Source organism: Onychostruthus taczanowskii, unplaced genomic scaffold (assembly GCF_017590055.1).
Source record: "Onychostruthus taczanowskii isolate IOZ18803 unplaced genomic scaffold, ASM1759005v1 scaffold89, whole genome shotgun sequence".
NCBI classification, from domain to species: Eukaryota; Metazoa; Chordata; class Aves; order Passeriformes; family Passeridae; genus Onychostruthus; species Onychostruthus taczanowskii.
This window is the reverse complement of record NW_024506882.1, coordinates 1,165,747-1,180,576: the sequence shown is the minus strand read 5'-3', so window position 1 is coordinate 1,180,576 and position 14,830 is coordinate 1,165,747. Positions and strand designations below refer to the sequence as shown.

Sequence of the window (14,830 nt, the reverse complement as noted above, 5' to 3'; positions counted from 1 at the left end):
GGGAGAGCAGCTGCTTGAGATCCTGTGAGTGCTCTGGGAGGCAGTGTGAAAAAGTGATGTGGCCTCCTTCATTATTGATCTGAGATTTCAAACCCAGGAACGTCAGTGTTGCCTCCCCATCTTCTCTATTCTGCATAAATTCCTACCAAACTCACACTCAGGGACCTTCTTCAGTTTTGTTTCTTTTGTCACCATTTTATTTTGTGATTTATTATTTTAAAAACTTATTAATACATATTTAAAGCTGTTTCTTTCTTCTTTTCCCCTTTTTTTTTTTTTAATGGTGCTGAAATGTGCATTCTGACAGCAGCCCCTGCTTTGTGAGGCCCCAGTAAATCCATGACTGACAGCATCCCATGGGTTGTAAAGCAACAAAACCAGCTGAGAGCTGGGTAAGGACACTGTGGGTTTGGGGAATAACTCCACTGTGATGTCACCAAGTCACATTTTGCCAGTGCCTGGCAATATTCTGGGTTTACTCACCCCTCCAAATCCCCCAACTGCAGCATTCAGCAGTGGCCAGGAGGGAAAACAGCACAAGTCCTCCACTGTTAAACGTGCACTGCTACTATCATGCAAATCCATCTGGTTCAGCAGCTCTAAGCAGACTTCAAAGGACAGAGAAGTCATTAGAATCACAGTTCAAAGAAAAAAGTGAGCAGCTGGTCTAGGCCATCTGGTAGGGAACATAAAATGGTCCCTTTCTTCTCCAGTCAGTCTATGAAATTTTCATTAATTGTAGGAACATCTTCCAACATTAACCAACATCATATTGTTAAAAATGTAAGTCTTAATAAATCATCAAAACTGATGTCCTAGGGAAGCAAGGAAGCTGCAGTCTGCTGGGGTCTTCCCTCGGCAGTAAGACACCGGGCCATAATTATAATTTTAAGTCGGTGTTTTCAAAGCAAATTAGTGGGAATTAGATTCCTCAGCTCCTTTGAAGGCCTCAGGGAAGAATGTGGACAGGGTGGTTCCCTAGGCTGCAGAGGAATCTCCTTTTGTATTGATTTCAGGCGCCACTTCTGGCTTAAAAATGTGGAGGAGATGTCCTCCCTGTGCTGCATGCTTGGGCTGGATCCAGCAGCTGGGATGGGGGCCTGTCCCAGGACACCCAAAACGACCAGGGGAAGTTTAATCGACCCCCAGCTCCCTGCACCCCATCCAAGAGGAGCTCCAGCTCTGGTGGGGGGAGCACAGCCCAGCAGAATCCCTGTATTAGCTGCTGGGATCTCAGGGTCCCCCGGAGCTCCTGGACATTGATATTCCTGTTGAATATATGGATGACTTCCTTGAAACTCAGGCAGGTGGTTTGAAAATGCAGGGATAGTGACAGCTGCCACGGGGAAACCAAACTGAACAGGAGCCACAGGAGAGCTCCAGGATGTGGCAGGGACCTGCTGAGCCTGAAAACACGGTGACCTGGAGCTGCTGCAACTCTCCTGGCCTCTCTGCCTCACCAGCTGTGTCCTTCCTCCAAAATGCAAACTGGAGAGTTCATCTTAACCTGATCACTCTGGGAGCACAACTAGCCCAAATCTCAGCAGGCAATTTCAGGGGTTTCAAGCCCAGGCTTTCCAAGATGCCTGTTTCCATTAATTCTGCCTTTGCCCCTCTTTCCTGTGACTGCCCAAATTCTGACTTTTCACCTCCTACCAGCAATATTTCAAAGCAGATGGGAAACATCTGCATGTAGAAAAATTCCAATTCTCTGGGGTATCCCAGGGGTACCCACAAAGGTGCACACGCAGGTACCCCACCCCTGGCAAGGGGATTCAGCCCGTGCCTCTGCCTGCACCAGCTCCACCTTTCCCACTCTCCAAAGGCATGTGCAAATTGAGCCCCTGGTGCTTAGCTGGGTGTCTCCCACTGCCTTCCCGGCTGTTTTCCCAAGCTCTGGGCCAGCTGACGGGACAAACAGCACCGGCTCCAGCCTTGTTTGCCACTGAACAACAGACACAAATACTTGAAATACTTTCCTAATCTCATTTTCTCATGCAAACAACTGCTGGGATGTCAGGGATGTTAATCCAAGGCAGCAGCAAAGATGGGACATGCAGTTTGGGGAGGGAAGAAGCCAGCCAGGGGACGTTCACAGCCCCTCAAGCCTCCCCACATGCCCCATCAGAGGAAGGTGCCCTGTGCTCACACCCACCCCAGCCTGGACCCCACACCTGGGTGCAGGTGCCCTGCTGACTTGGCCAGTGAGGATAACTCCATCCCTAACTGCAATAAGGGCCATTGAAATTCCTTACAGATGGAAACATCCATGGCCTGGGGTCACCAGCCCTCCCGGGAAGGGAGCTGAGGATTCCCAAGCAGTTTTTCCTGGAAGGATTGCTGGCTTTACTTGGCTGTGTGCTGGGATTGCAGTTGCATCTGGTGAGATTTTGGAAGCCCTGCTACTGCCTTCCCCTTCTCTCCTGGGTTTATCTCCCCAAAGCTGGCAGAGACCAAGATGTTTCCATGTCTGCCTTCCCCAGGAGATGCTGGGGACCCGGGGGACACCGTTGAAGGCTGGCTGGTGGCAGCACAGCCTCCAAACACCTCCCCCTCTGCACAAAATAGCGCAGACCTGCTTTTTTAGTTTACACCCAAATCTGTTGTCATCCCTTGTGTTTACAGAAGAGAGGCATTCAATTAACACAGAAAAACCACTTGCCCAGCCTGTGAGGGGGCAGGAGCAGGGGCTGCATCCCCAGGAAGCTCCAGGAGCCCTTGGGAAGCAGCTGCCAGTGGAGCAGGGAGCACAGGACCCAGAGCCGCAGTGACCTGCTGGGAGCTGGAGCACACTCTGCTAGCACCCTGCCAGGGATGCACACCAAACATGAGCTAATCCGGACAAAAATAGGAGTGAAATCATAATTCAGATGCATAATTCATGTGCATAATTTTTCTTGCTGTATATTCTCCCGGGATGTATTCTAGAAACTGCTTTCTTTCCCCTCCCCTCCCTGCTCACGTCCTTCCAAAAAGTGCCGTAGATGCAAATCATTGGAGGCAGCAAGAGGTAGTAGCTTTGCTGGGTTACTAAATAAATGCTAAATTTGTCTGAGTTTCTAGCCTACATCTTGGCAAGTGATGCAGATTGAAGCTGGTGTAGAGACACGCAGCCTTGTGATAATCACAGGATTTTAATTGCTTTCATTGTGAGCCCCGGCTACTGATTGTATCTGCACGGAAAACTGTAACAGTTTGCACTTGCAAATACTAAAAATGTTAAACAATAATGGCAATTAAGAGATAATTATAGTTATTTTGAAGCAAGGATTGTAGTTAAGACTCCAAAAAGACATCCCAAATGAGCAGGAAGCATTGCCCTGTTTACTGCACAGGCTTCAAGCTGCTTTTCTATGATGTGAGATCCACCAGATTTAATTGTTTAATGATTTTCTATAAAATATTTAAGTACCACGGTATCTTTAGCCAGCCCAGGCTCTGCCTGAACTGCATGTGTCAGTCTTGCTCAGGACAGAGGCAGTGTCTGAACCCTGGTCTGGCACCCCCTTGCTGAGTCACCCAAAGCTTTTCTTCTGCTAATGACAGCCCAGGAGATCTCCGGGGGCTCCCCAGCAGCACCCCTGGGTGGGCACCTTCTGGGTGCCATCCCTCAGTGCCCCTGCAAGCTGTGGTTTCAGAGGGAGCCCTTGCAAGGTGGGTCAGGGTTTCCTCCAGCCGGGCTGACCCACAGAGAAGCAGATGACTTTGAACCCTCTGAGAAAGCAGGGCTTTGAAACCCAGCTTTAGGAAGAGGTTATGTCCTTGTCGGAGCGTTCTGGGCTTTCCTCAACAACAACAAAGGCATTTATTTTTTTCCAGAGCCATGTTCTGGGCCGGGTGCCAGCCGGCTGTGTGCAGGCTGCGGCGAGGCCCGGCCTGGCTCCGTGTCAGCCCCCGGCCCTCCCCGCCGGAGCGGCCCCGGCAGCCGGGCAGGCAGCAGGGATCACAGCCCGAACCTGTAATCAAACCCCGCGGGGAGAGGGAGCCCTGCAAGAAGGGATTTCCGTCCTCTGACTCAGCTTAGCAGCACGGGGCTAAGGCTGGGGTCACACAGGCTTCCCCAGGCTTTACCGAGCCGTTCTCCAGTGCCCTGCTCACCCTGGCCGGGGTAAGATGTGGGAAAAGCTTTTCCCCAGGGCCTGAGTGCAGCGTGGCAGGCAGTGGGAGCACACATCCAGCTCTGCAGATTCCAGCCGTCGGAGGGTGTGTGGGACTGGGCTGCAGGAACAAAGGGTGTCTTTCACCGGCTCACCCCGCACAGGGCCGAGGCGAATTCCTGGGATGCTTTTATGGGCTGCTACCAATGCACAGGCAGAGCTGGGCTCCCAACAACCTCCTCCCCCTGAAAGCACTTCATTCACACCCCGGCTGGAAGGAGGTGAAAGAAAAGGCCACGCACGTGGTTAAATGCAAGGGGGTCCGAATGCAGGGGGGTCAGAGCACTCCCCAAGAGCTCCCTGCCCCAGGCTGGGAGCGAGGGCACGGAGCCCAGGGGTCTGGACAAGCAGGCGAGCCGCAGCCAGGCTGCTCCGCAACGGCCATAAATCACGGCAGAGGCGTGAGCAAGGGAGGGAACAAAGGACATGGAGACATGCCATGGCAGCTGGCAGGGAAGGACCGAGGCGGCTGCACCAGAGGATGGCGTCTGAGGAAAGCCTCTGAGCCAGCCCAGGAGGGTCCCGGCCCCAGGGAGGAGAGCTGGCCCTGCTCTGCCTCTCCCCAGCCCAGCCCTGTCAGCATGGGGCATGTGGGGACAGAGGACATGGGGGATCATGACATCCCACCTCACCCATGGCCCCACGGTGCTCTTGGGATGTCTCTCCAGCATTGCCCTGGCCCACTGCTGATTTTTCCATCAGGCCACAAGGAGCTCTGGCACACTGGTTCTGAGTCCCCAGCACCAGGATGGAACAACGTGGCATGCGAAGGCCACTCCAGCAGCCCGATTCCACAGGCGGTTGGGAACATGCTGCACCAGGGCTGGATAAAGCTGCTCCTCGAGCTTAATCCAGGGCCAAACCCCACTGAGCAGCAGAGCAGAGCCGGGGGATGCTCCAGCTGCCCCAGGGGAAGGGACAGGGACTGGATGGGGGTCTTCTTACCCCCTATTCTGGGTGCTGAGCCCACCAGTGCTCAGAGCACCTGCCACCACTACCAGAAGGGCTGGCAAAGGCACTGACCTGATGATAAGCAGTTATTTGTCTCGTTGGTAATGAGTTATTACTCAGCCTCAGCTAGACACTGCCTGAAGGAAGGAAACATCTGATCATCTTTTAATAAACACAGTTGGCTCCTGCGAGGCTCCTGCATCTACAAAGTGCTCCAAGACACATGGCTTCTGCACAGACAGAGCTGCTGTGAGTCACTGTCTGGGAAAGGGTGTCAGGATCCTTGCTCAATAAATAGAACAAAGGAGGGAAACCTCGGGTGGGCAGGGATGGCACAGCCCTGCTTCCTTCACTGTGTGCCACTGTCCTCCTCAGGATTTACCCAGAAGAGGCTGAAAGTGAGATAAAAATGATTTCCATGTTCTCTCTCATCATCACTAATCACCTGCAAAAGCACTGGGAGAAGGAACAGGTCTGTTGGGTACTGGGATTTCCAGCCACAGGCTCTGCTTCCACGTGCCTGGAGCACAACACTGCAGCAGCAATGCTGCAGGCTGGCTGGGAGAGAAGGACAGCCCTGACCTGCAGCTTGGGTGTTCCCACGGGAGGAATGTGCAACTCCCAGGCCTAGGCTGCCACTTGTCCCTTTCCAGAGTCCCAGGTGGCCACAGAGAAGGGGAAGAACATTGTGCCAGGCAGGCAGGGAGATGGACTGCCACCTTCTCCCATGGCTTTACACAGTGCTCATTCTGCAGAAGAGTGAATCCCAGGCAGTGTCTAGCAGTGATACCCACAGAGCACAGCTCTCCAGCCTCTCTGCTCTCCAGTGCTGCACAGCCCTGCTTTTGTAAGGCACTTCCACATCTGGAAGAAATACTCTGCATGAGGAATTGAATGACTTGGCTGGTAAGAGAGGAAACAATGTGACACTCTCACCAGCCACAAACCACACGGTTGGTTCCCTGCAGCTAATGCACATCTGCAGGCACATCTGCACCCCGAGCTCGCCCACAGCAGCAGCCTCAGTCCCTCCCCTGCACCCAGGCGCTTTCTGAGTGCTTGTGAGGCAGCACAACATAAACTGAGTTTACATTTCAATAGCATTTTTTCCCAAACACATCTGGAAGCAGTTTCTCCAGATGATCCCCCTGCAGATACATACCTTCCAGTTCGTGTCCCAGATCCAGATGTTTCCAAACAGCTTGAAACTGAGCAGCCATCCCAGGAATGCCATTGGTTTCTCCAGCATGGAAACAGTTAATGCTCCGAGGCATCATCCAGGACACCTGTGCCTGGTGGAAACTGGAGACAAAGTGGAGCCCAGCAATGGAAAAAGTCAAAGCCAAGAGCTTGTCAGCTGCTGGGGGTGGGAGGGGAGGGCAGTGGGACACAGCTCCAAGATCAAACCTCCCCCTGCTCTCAGCCGTGTTGAGGGAAGCACTGCTCAAATTCAGGCAGTTTGTGTTTTCCAGGCCCCCAGTGCTGCAAGGAAGATGGTTTAGGGAAAAGACTGCTCTGTTTCACTGCCAAATTCTTGAAGATGTGAGCAACAGCTCCTCTTCCTCAGCCTGAAGCAGGACATCCAAGGAAGCACCAAGCCCGCTTTGCACTGGCGTGTGTCAGCTCCAGGGCACACCATCCCTCCAGCCCCGGCAGGGCCTCCCCATCCCACCAGAGATGGATCTCCAGCAGTACCACAGCCCCTGGATACATGGCTGGAATGGGGGTTTCCCAGATGAAACTCAGGCTGCAAAAGCATTATTTCACCTGAGGTTTGGATCAGCAGCCTCCTGTACTGCAGCTGGGGTTCAAGATCCAGTTTCTCTGCCTCTTGCTTTGTCTGAGGGCCCTGTGCACAGAGGGGGCTTGACTAGCCCAGCCCCACATGGCTGCACATTTCCTTGGAGCCAGTATTAACCCAGCCTGAGCCAGGCCTGGAATGCAGAGCCCCAGCACAGCCCAGCTGGCACTCAAACCCAGCAATTCCACTTCCAGCTAAAAGGCTGGGACTACCGAGAAAAGAGCATCACTTCCAGCTCCCCTAAAGCAGAAACCACCCCTGCTCTGGGGCACTGGCAGGTGCAGGCTGGAGCAGATGGCCCGTGTGTAACAGCCGTGCTGCTGCCTGCGAGCGCTCGGCTGAGTCACGCTGCTCACGCTGCCGTTACTGTGCCACAGCAGAGCTGTTACACTGCCGCGCTTGGGAAGAGCCCACGGCTTTTCCAAAATATCACCCGGGCCACAACCCCACATTTAGGTTGCATCGGGAGCAAGATAACAAGCTGAGGGGGTTGTTTAAGGGCAAGCCCACAGCCCCCGCACCGCGAGAGGCATTAAACACGTCAGAATCAGCTCTCAGCTTTCTCTCCAGCTCAGGGAGGAACTGAAGGGAAAACCTGCTTTCCTGGGAAGCAGGGAGACACCTTCCCATGCAGGAAGCTGCTGTACCAGCCCCGGGCTGCCTCCAGCCATTAAGAGGTCAGCTCCCAGCCACTGAGATCCAGGTTACTTGGCACAGAGCATCCCATCAGGGTGGAGCAGGACACAATTCCCTCAATCCCTCCCCTCTGGCTCAGCCTTTGAGCTGAGCTGGAGGTCAGCACCAGCACAGAGGGGCCACCTAAGCTCCTCTGGTCATTTCTACCTCCCTGACCTGCCTTCTTTGGGTCATCAGCACCTTCCAGGACAGAGAAAATCACTGCTCACCCTCTCTGGACATGGACAGGCTTTGCTCAGGAAAGCTGGTAAGGAAGAAGAAACCAGAGGCTGTTTAAATGTGTCAATTCACCTTTAATGTTTGAAAAAAAAAAATAAATGGTATTTGAGCAATTGCAGTTATGAAGGGAACAGATCTTGCTCCACGAGAGACCGTGAACAGATTTCACATTAGACTCATGCTTGGAAAAAAACAAACCCAAAACATTCTCCTTTCAGACCCAGAGTGGAGTTCTGAAGAGACAAGACCACACAAGTGCCCCAGACAGCCCAAGGCACATTATCCCAGTGCAGACATTTCCATCAACATGAACTTATGACAGCTACATTCTTTCTAGTTACAACATTGTTCTATCCATAATACAAAATTAGGCATACTTTGGATTTTGCACAGAGACAAGAAGGACTTTTACTTCAGGAAGTCATCAACCTGGGTCACCAAATCATTTCACAGAGAGCTCCCTTCACTGTGCCCTTTGCCCCCAGCAATGATTTATTCCCAACACCAAATTAATCTCAGAGACACAAGCTGGGCTCATCAGCCCAGTGGTATTGCCAACGCATTAGTCAGCAAACCAATAATTAGAGCTTGTAACAAGCACCAGGGATTTATTTGCCATCACACAGCATTTCTGCACACCCAGGTCAGAACTTCCTGCAGTGTAATCCCGAGTCAGTACGTACTAAGACAACATCACTGCTGAACCTATTGGAGACCAAGACATTTGTCTGCCTTTGAAGCAGATGTCACATGAGTTTCCTTCACACAAACATCACATGTAAATTTAACTTCTTGGTACTGTGCTTTAAGAACAAAAGCAGATATCAGAACATAGAGGACAATCCTCCGGAAATAGCTTATTAGCTACAGAAAATAAAATAAAAGAAAAAAAGAAAAAAAAAGAGACAGTGGCCACTTACAAGTCTTCCACACGACTAGCTTGCTTTAAGGAGAGCATCAAGTTAAGGCAGTGTTGAGACAACTGGCTACAAACATGCCGAATCGAGCTGTTGTCAGTAGTCACCAATTTGATATCCTGCTCCATTGCGGGGCCGGGCCACGTGGCTTTAGACTCAGTATGGAGGTCTAAAGACTTCAGCCACAGGATTGCTGCTTTCTGCAACAAGCAGGAACTCAGGGGCTGGTTCTGAAGCCTTCTAGACCACGCTGAATTGCTTACTCAAGTCTAGGTCAATGTTTCAGCAGAGCCAAAAACACAGCGAAGGGCACTGAGCAAGAACACCGAGGGGTGCCAGCTGCAAGCCTGTATCACAGTCAAAGGTGGAGATCACCTTGGGTGTGGAAGCCACGTCACCCAGAGCCACCCCACCAGCTTTCAGGGAAGGTCTAAGACCTGCCCCGAGGGTACTGGGAGAGCCAGCTCTCTACAGTCTGCAGGGTGGGACAGAGGCTCACACTGGCTTTGCTCCTCTTTGCAAGATTAACAGTCTAACAGGACTCAGTAAGGAAGTCTGGGGCTTTTGGCCTGCCCAAAAAAGTTTTCCCAGCCTCAAAGAAGGAGTTACCAGTGAGGGAGCTGTTGTGGAATAGTTTTATTTCTTCCCACGTAAAGGCCATTGTTTAAGCATTTACAGGTTTCCTAGTGCAATACAACCAAAAAAAGCAGTAACAAAAAAATGCCGCCTTCTTCCCAGGCAACTAAACAGAAGTAGATTTTTACTGCAACATATACACATTAAATATAGTATACAGTCCATGCAGCGGCATAGCCATGTTAGAGGGAGTCGTGGCTTCAGCCATCAGTGCATTACAGTCCAAATTTCAATCGCTCCTACTTCCTATCCAGACTTGAAGAGAAGAATTGCAACCTGACCCAAGTAAAAATAGATGAAGTGCTTTGTCTCATGTGTTACATAGCTGCCAAAGTTTCTGCCAACAATGCAGTGCCAAGTTGGGTTGTATTTCTTGTCAAATTCCTGAAGAAAGAGAAGAGAGGCATTAAGGCCAAGAAAGCCCACATCAAAATAGTTCTAAGCACAAATTCTGAGCTGGTTCTGTTCACACACTATCACCTCTCCTCCCATCTGCAGCATCTTGAGACACCCCACTGAAAGACACTGTTAAATTAAGCAACCAAACCTCTGCACTGGATTGTTTGAAGGATTCAACACAAGCAAAACATCTTCTAAGCCTTAGAGCACCATCAGCCCTGGGCAGGAGGAGAAGATGCAAGAGCTCTCCTTGGTACAGCCCCCTGTGTGTAGGCTAATCAGGGGAATAATTCTCTCCCATTCCAAACCCACTCACAAAAAATAAAAAAGGTTTTGGCATGTCTGCTCCAGCAATGCATCTGAGCTTAAAGGTCACCTAAAAAAAGGAAGGAAGAAAAGCCTGGCTTCTTCTATTTGGGACTCTCGTACACAAAGGGGAGAAAATCCACGCTGAAAATGAGCAGGCAGATTCACAGGCCAAGAGCAAAGACCCAAGAGGTCAGAGGTAAGCAAGCTGAGTCCTGGTTCAACAGTCTTCTCCTACTTCACAGGCAGGATAGGGTTAAAGACCATTTTCCTCCCTCTAATTAACACAAGACTCTCAAGAACACCCTTCCCTCCCCTGAGACACAGCCAGAAGAACAGACTCAACACCCAAGATTAAAGCCAGTTCTAGTTCTCAGACAGCAGAAGAGTTTGAGCTGTTTGCAGGTAACCTTTGAAGTAAGGAAAAGGCTTTCTTGCCAGAGCACGAAGGTGCAGCAAATTGCTTCCCTCCTCCCAACACACTCTCATGAAATAAAGGCCAAGTTCTTTTTGGATGCCTTCTGTTGCACTCCCTCACTTTACAGGCTGCATTGCCCCAGCACTTAGAGCTAAGTCATGCCTCAAAGTGATCTGAGAAGTCAGGAGACACCTTTGAATCCTTCGCCTTCAAGCTTAGATTACAAGCAAGGCCCAAAGACCAGCCCAGGTGCCAGGACTTCACTGCCTCTGAAATAAGATTTCCCTCCTCCAAGAGCACTTTTCCTGACCATTCTGAGAAGCTGCCATAGGGGGAACCAACAGCTCCCCAGGTGCCATCATCAAGCAAGAGACTCAATTAACAGGCTCCTGCAAATGGGGAGAGAAGCTCTTCACCAGTCAGGGCAACTGCCAGCACTGTTTGTAACACAGCAGCTTCCACAGCCCCAGCAGCCAGCACAAGGCCCATCCCAGAACCACACCTGCACTGCTGCCCACCAAGTGAAACATCGGGGTGATCCCACCTGCACTGGTGCTGCAGGTCTGTGGAGCAAGTCCTACGCAGAGGCAGCTGCCAGCCCTTTCCAGGCTGGCAAATCCTGAGGGACAGCACTCGCAGTTTGCTCGGAGCCTGCCAGAGCTCTGCCACAGCCCTCCCCTGACCTTGGAGAAGTCACTCCATCCTCTTGAAAACAGCAGTAAAGCAGCCAAGAAGCCAAGTATCTTCTCCCTCCCAGCACGCAAGCATGAAGCCTCAGCCACTCGGCTCCTGACAGACTCAGGAGCTTTGGGAAGTCGCAGCCAGCACAGCACCCTCATCCCGGAGTTACCTTCTTGATATATGCTGCAATGTCCTTTTCTATGTTGTACTTCTCCATGGCCTGTGTAGCACAGTCTACAGCATCCTGCTGCATGTCCTCGGACATGTCCGCATTCTTGATCACAGCCTTTCTGTCAGACATGGTGAACCTAAGGCAGAACATAGATTCCTTTAATCCCTTCCCAAACAGGAGACGCTTCCTGTGCATCAGAGGTTGTCCTTTCTGTGCAGGCTGCGTCACAGGGCGACAGCACAAACCCCTGCTATGGCCACAGAGAGTTTATGGGGGTTGCCTACGGCAGCACCAGGCCAAGGTGCCCCTCAGCCGGAGCACGGGCAGGACGTTGGATCAGAGGTAGTCCAGCATCACCACACGCAGGAAAAGCTTATGTGTGGGAGGAGACGGGATCTGCAGAGAGCCACAGCCCTCCTGCACATCAATAGGCTACACCAAGTGTGCTGTCCAGGTGTACCGGTGTTCTGGAACATCCCCTGCTCAGAGCCTTGCAAGCAACAGATCCCAGACTGTCTGCCACGGGCACAGAGGCTCAGGAAGCACATTCAGAGCAGCAGTGCTTTTATTCTACCCCATCCCAGGTGTCACAGCTCCTGCTGCTAGTTTAGCCTGGAAGGAGCATTGTCCCACATTCAGCCATCATCACACCTTGACTTCCCTGCTGCTCTGCCATGAAATCCAGCCTTGAGCTGTTCCCACGGGACAGAGCTAGTCTGATGAGCCAGAAGCAGGTTACCACCACACTGCAGCCTGGAAACAGGGCAGGAGAAGCAGGTCCCACCACAGAGACAGAGCCTGGCAAAGCTCTCCCTTTCCTGCCCCCTCCTCAACTGGGAACCACAACAACACAGGTGCCAACACCAGCATGCTGCTGCAGTCCCAGACTTGTCCTGGAGTGAGGTGAGAGCCCCCTTTGCTCTCAAAATTAAACTGCTTTGTACCAGCAGCCATTAGATCTGACACGGCCTTTCCAGGGAGGTGTCCAGCACAGTTCCTATTATCCTAGAAAACTGGGATTTCACAATCCAAACACTGCAGTCTTTCTTCAAGCCCTGGAGAAGGCCCACCATGAAGGCCTGCTCTGGGCACCACAGTCCTCATTCCCATTCCCCACTCAAGGCCTGGGGAGGTACACGTTACTTGGGGATCCAGCTGCTCACCTTGCAGCAGCTCTTACCCCAGCACATTAAAACTTTGTGGGAATAAGCTTCTTAATTGCAAGGAGTACCTCCAATTAAGCCTGCAGAGCACCATTAAGTTTCCTAAATCCTTTTACAGCACTCTAAGTCTTGAGTGATACTACCAAGTGTGTTTTGAAACAGTGAAACTACACATTTTTAGCTTTGCTGTGGAGTGAAAAAATCTGCTGCAATGATCACTTCCTGGAAGAGCCCCAGAAAACTGAAGGAGTAGCTTTGTTACAGCAATTAAAGGAGCTTGCTACCCAGAGAGAAAGAGAATCCGGTTACATAATTGCAGCCCTCTGATTACAATACTTCAATTCTTCCCTCTGCCTGCACTTGAAGACTTCTATTGCCACCTTAATTTATACAGTTTAGATATAGTGTTTAATAGAGCACTGCTATTAACACACACTAACAGCATCGGGAGGAATGACAGGAACTGAGCTCCACTGCCAACAGAGAGCACATGCCCCTCTCACAGCCCTGCAAAAGCCACTTCCCGGCTCTTTGCTCCTTTCCATGCCATGGTTTCAGCCAGCAGGGCTTTGCCTGCAGCCCAGAAGCTGAGGGAAGGGAAGGCACAGCTCAGAACAGCCCAAACTGCCTGGAGAGCTGGATTCACCACCCAGGAATCTGACGATCCCTTGGAAAAGTCTTCTGGGTGTGCAGTCCACAGGAAGAAGGAAGCAACAGAAATCCACTTGTGGGTCATTCTTCCAGAAAAGCTTCTTTAGGGAAAGAGAGCAAGTACAACACACCTTCACACACCTGCACTGCTCAGAGTTCAGAGGGCACCTGCTGTTGCATAACCAGGCACAGTGTGACCTGCAAAAGGCACCTTCCCTCCTCATTGTCTAGGCGAGGAGCATCCCAGTGCAGGCCCGTGCTGCCACGGGCGACAGCGCCAGAGGAAAAAATGATTATCCTTCAGCAGGGCTGCACACACTGGCCAGGAGGCCTTCCCTGCACTGCTCCAGGGCACAGCATCCCCCACGGCAGGGGCTGGCAGTGGCTGTGCTGCTGCACGGGCCACAGGAGTGTCACACCCTGCACCCACCTGAACACCAGAGCAGGGCCCCAGTCTCTGCTCGCTCCCTGGGGGGGTTACAGGGCCACCCTCCCCACGAGGCAGCCCGTAGCAACAGCACAGACATAGCACAACCCTAAACCACGAGATCACAGGTGGCTCTCGGGGTCTTGCCACCCAATATGGCCCTCTTTGAGGAAAACCACAAAGCCCCAGCACTCATCTCAGGGCAAGATAGGCCTAGGAAGGGGTAACATAACAGCTCCAGCAGCCACCCCTTCTCCCCAAGGGCAGGATGTGGTATGTGAGGAGGAAGACCACAGCCCCAGCTGCCACTCCAGCAGAGTATGAGGCCTTGGAAGGGAAATCAGGCCCAAGGCAGCACCCTACCCTTTTCTTACCAGGGTAGCATAAGGTCTTAATTGCATGTTCAAGCCCTGTACTCCAGCGGGACAAGCTGGGGCTTTGGGAAGAGCATGAGACATAAGCCCCCTGGTAACCACTCTTTCCCTCTCAGGGCAGGATAAAGCCCTAGAAATGAGATGGGGCTGAAGCCCAACATCCACCACCTCCCCCATGAGGACAGCATGGATCCCGAGGATGGGAGCACCCATCACTTCCCCCACCAGGGCAGCATAGATCCCCCAGCTCGGAACGGGGCCCAAGCCCAGCACCCACCGCTCCACCACCAGGACAGCATGGATTTCGCTACTGGGGACGGGGCCCAACCCCTGCACGAACCGCATCCACCACCTTGGCCGAGAAGGGCCCTGGAGGGGGTGCGGCACAGCCCCTTCCCCCGCAGGGCTCCCGGGAGCCGGAGCCCTGCGTGACCTTCACGGGGGGAGCTCCGGGGGCGCCCGAGGCCGCGGTGACCTTGCCTGGAGCGGGACCGGCTCCGCAGCCGCGCGGCCCCCTAGGGAGGGGCGGGTTCCGATCGCTCCCCAAGAGCCGGTCGCGCCCGGCCACGGCAGCGACCTCCGCCCTCGGGGCGGCCCCGCCGCCACCCCGCACACGGAGCGACCGGTGTCGGGCGAGGTTTGGAGACCCATAGCCCAGCGGAGACATCGCTCACCTTCACAGTGACAGGGCCACCCCGGGAGGGCGAGGCACGGCACCGAGGAGAAGGAGGTGTGAGGAGGCCCGGCCGCGCTGCCTCAGCCCGCTCCGCTCCGCTCGGCGCCCCGCGCGCTCTGCGCCCCGGCGCCGCGCCGCTCTCAAATACCGCCCCGCCCGCTGCGGCGCGCGGGCCGCCGCCACCCC

At 53.0% G+C, this 14,830-nt stretch overlaps 1 protein-coding gene across 2 annotated transcripts; it reads right to left on the bottom strand.

Moving 5' to 3' along the window:
• Positions 1-7,877: 7,877 nt before the first annotated feature.
• Positions 7,878-14,782, bottom strand: DYNLL2 (dynein light chain LC8-type 2). Of its 2 annotated transcripts, XM_041425317.1 has the most exons (3): positions 14,643-14,782; positions 11,351-11,489; positions 7,878-9,761 (listed from the first exon to the last, which is right to left on the bottom strand). In XM_041425317.1, exons 2-3 carry the CDS (start codon positions 11,480-11,482, stop codon positions 9,624-9,626), a joined length of 270 nt encoding a protein of 89 aa, XP_041281251.1. In that variant the 5' UTR covers positions 11,483-11,489; positions 14,643-14,782; the 3' UTR covers positions 7,878-9,623. The 2 variants fall into 2 exon arrangements, with proteins under 2 accessions (XP_041281251.1, XP_041281250.1); XM_041425316.1 differs by lacking the exon at positions 14,643-14,782 and having other exon boundaries at positions 11,351-11,503.
• Between the last annotated feature and the right edge of the window lie 48 nt (positions 14,783-14,830).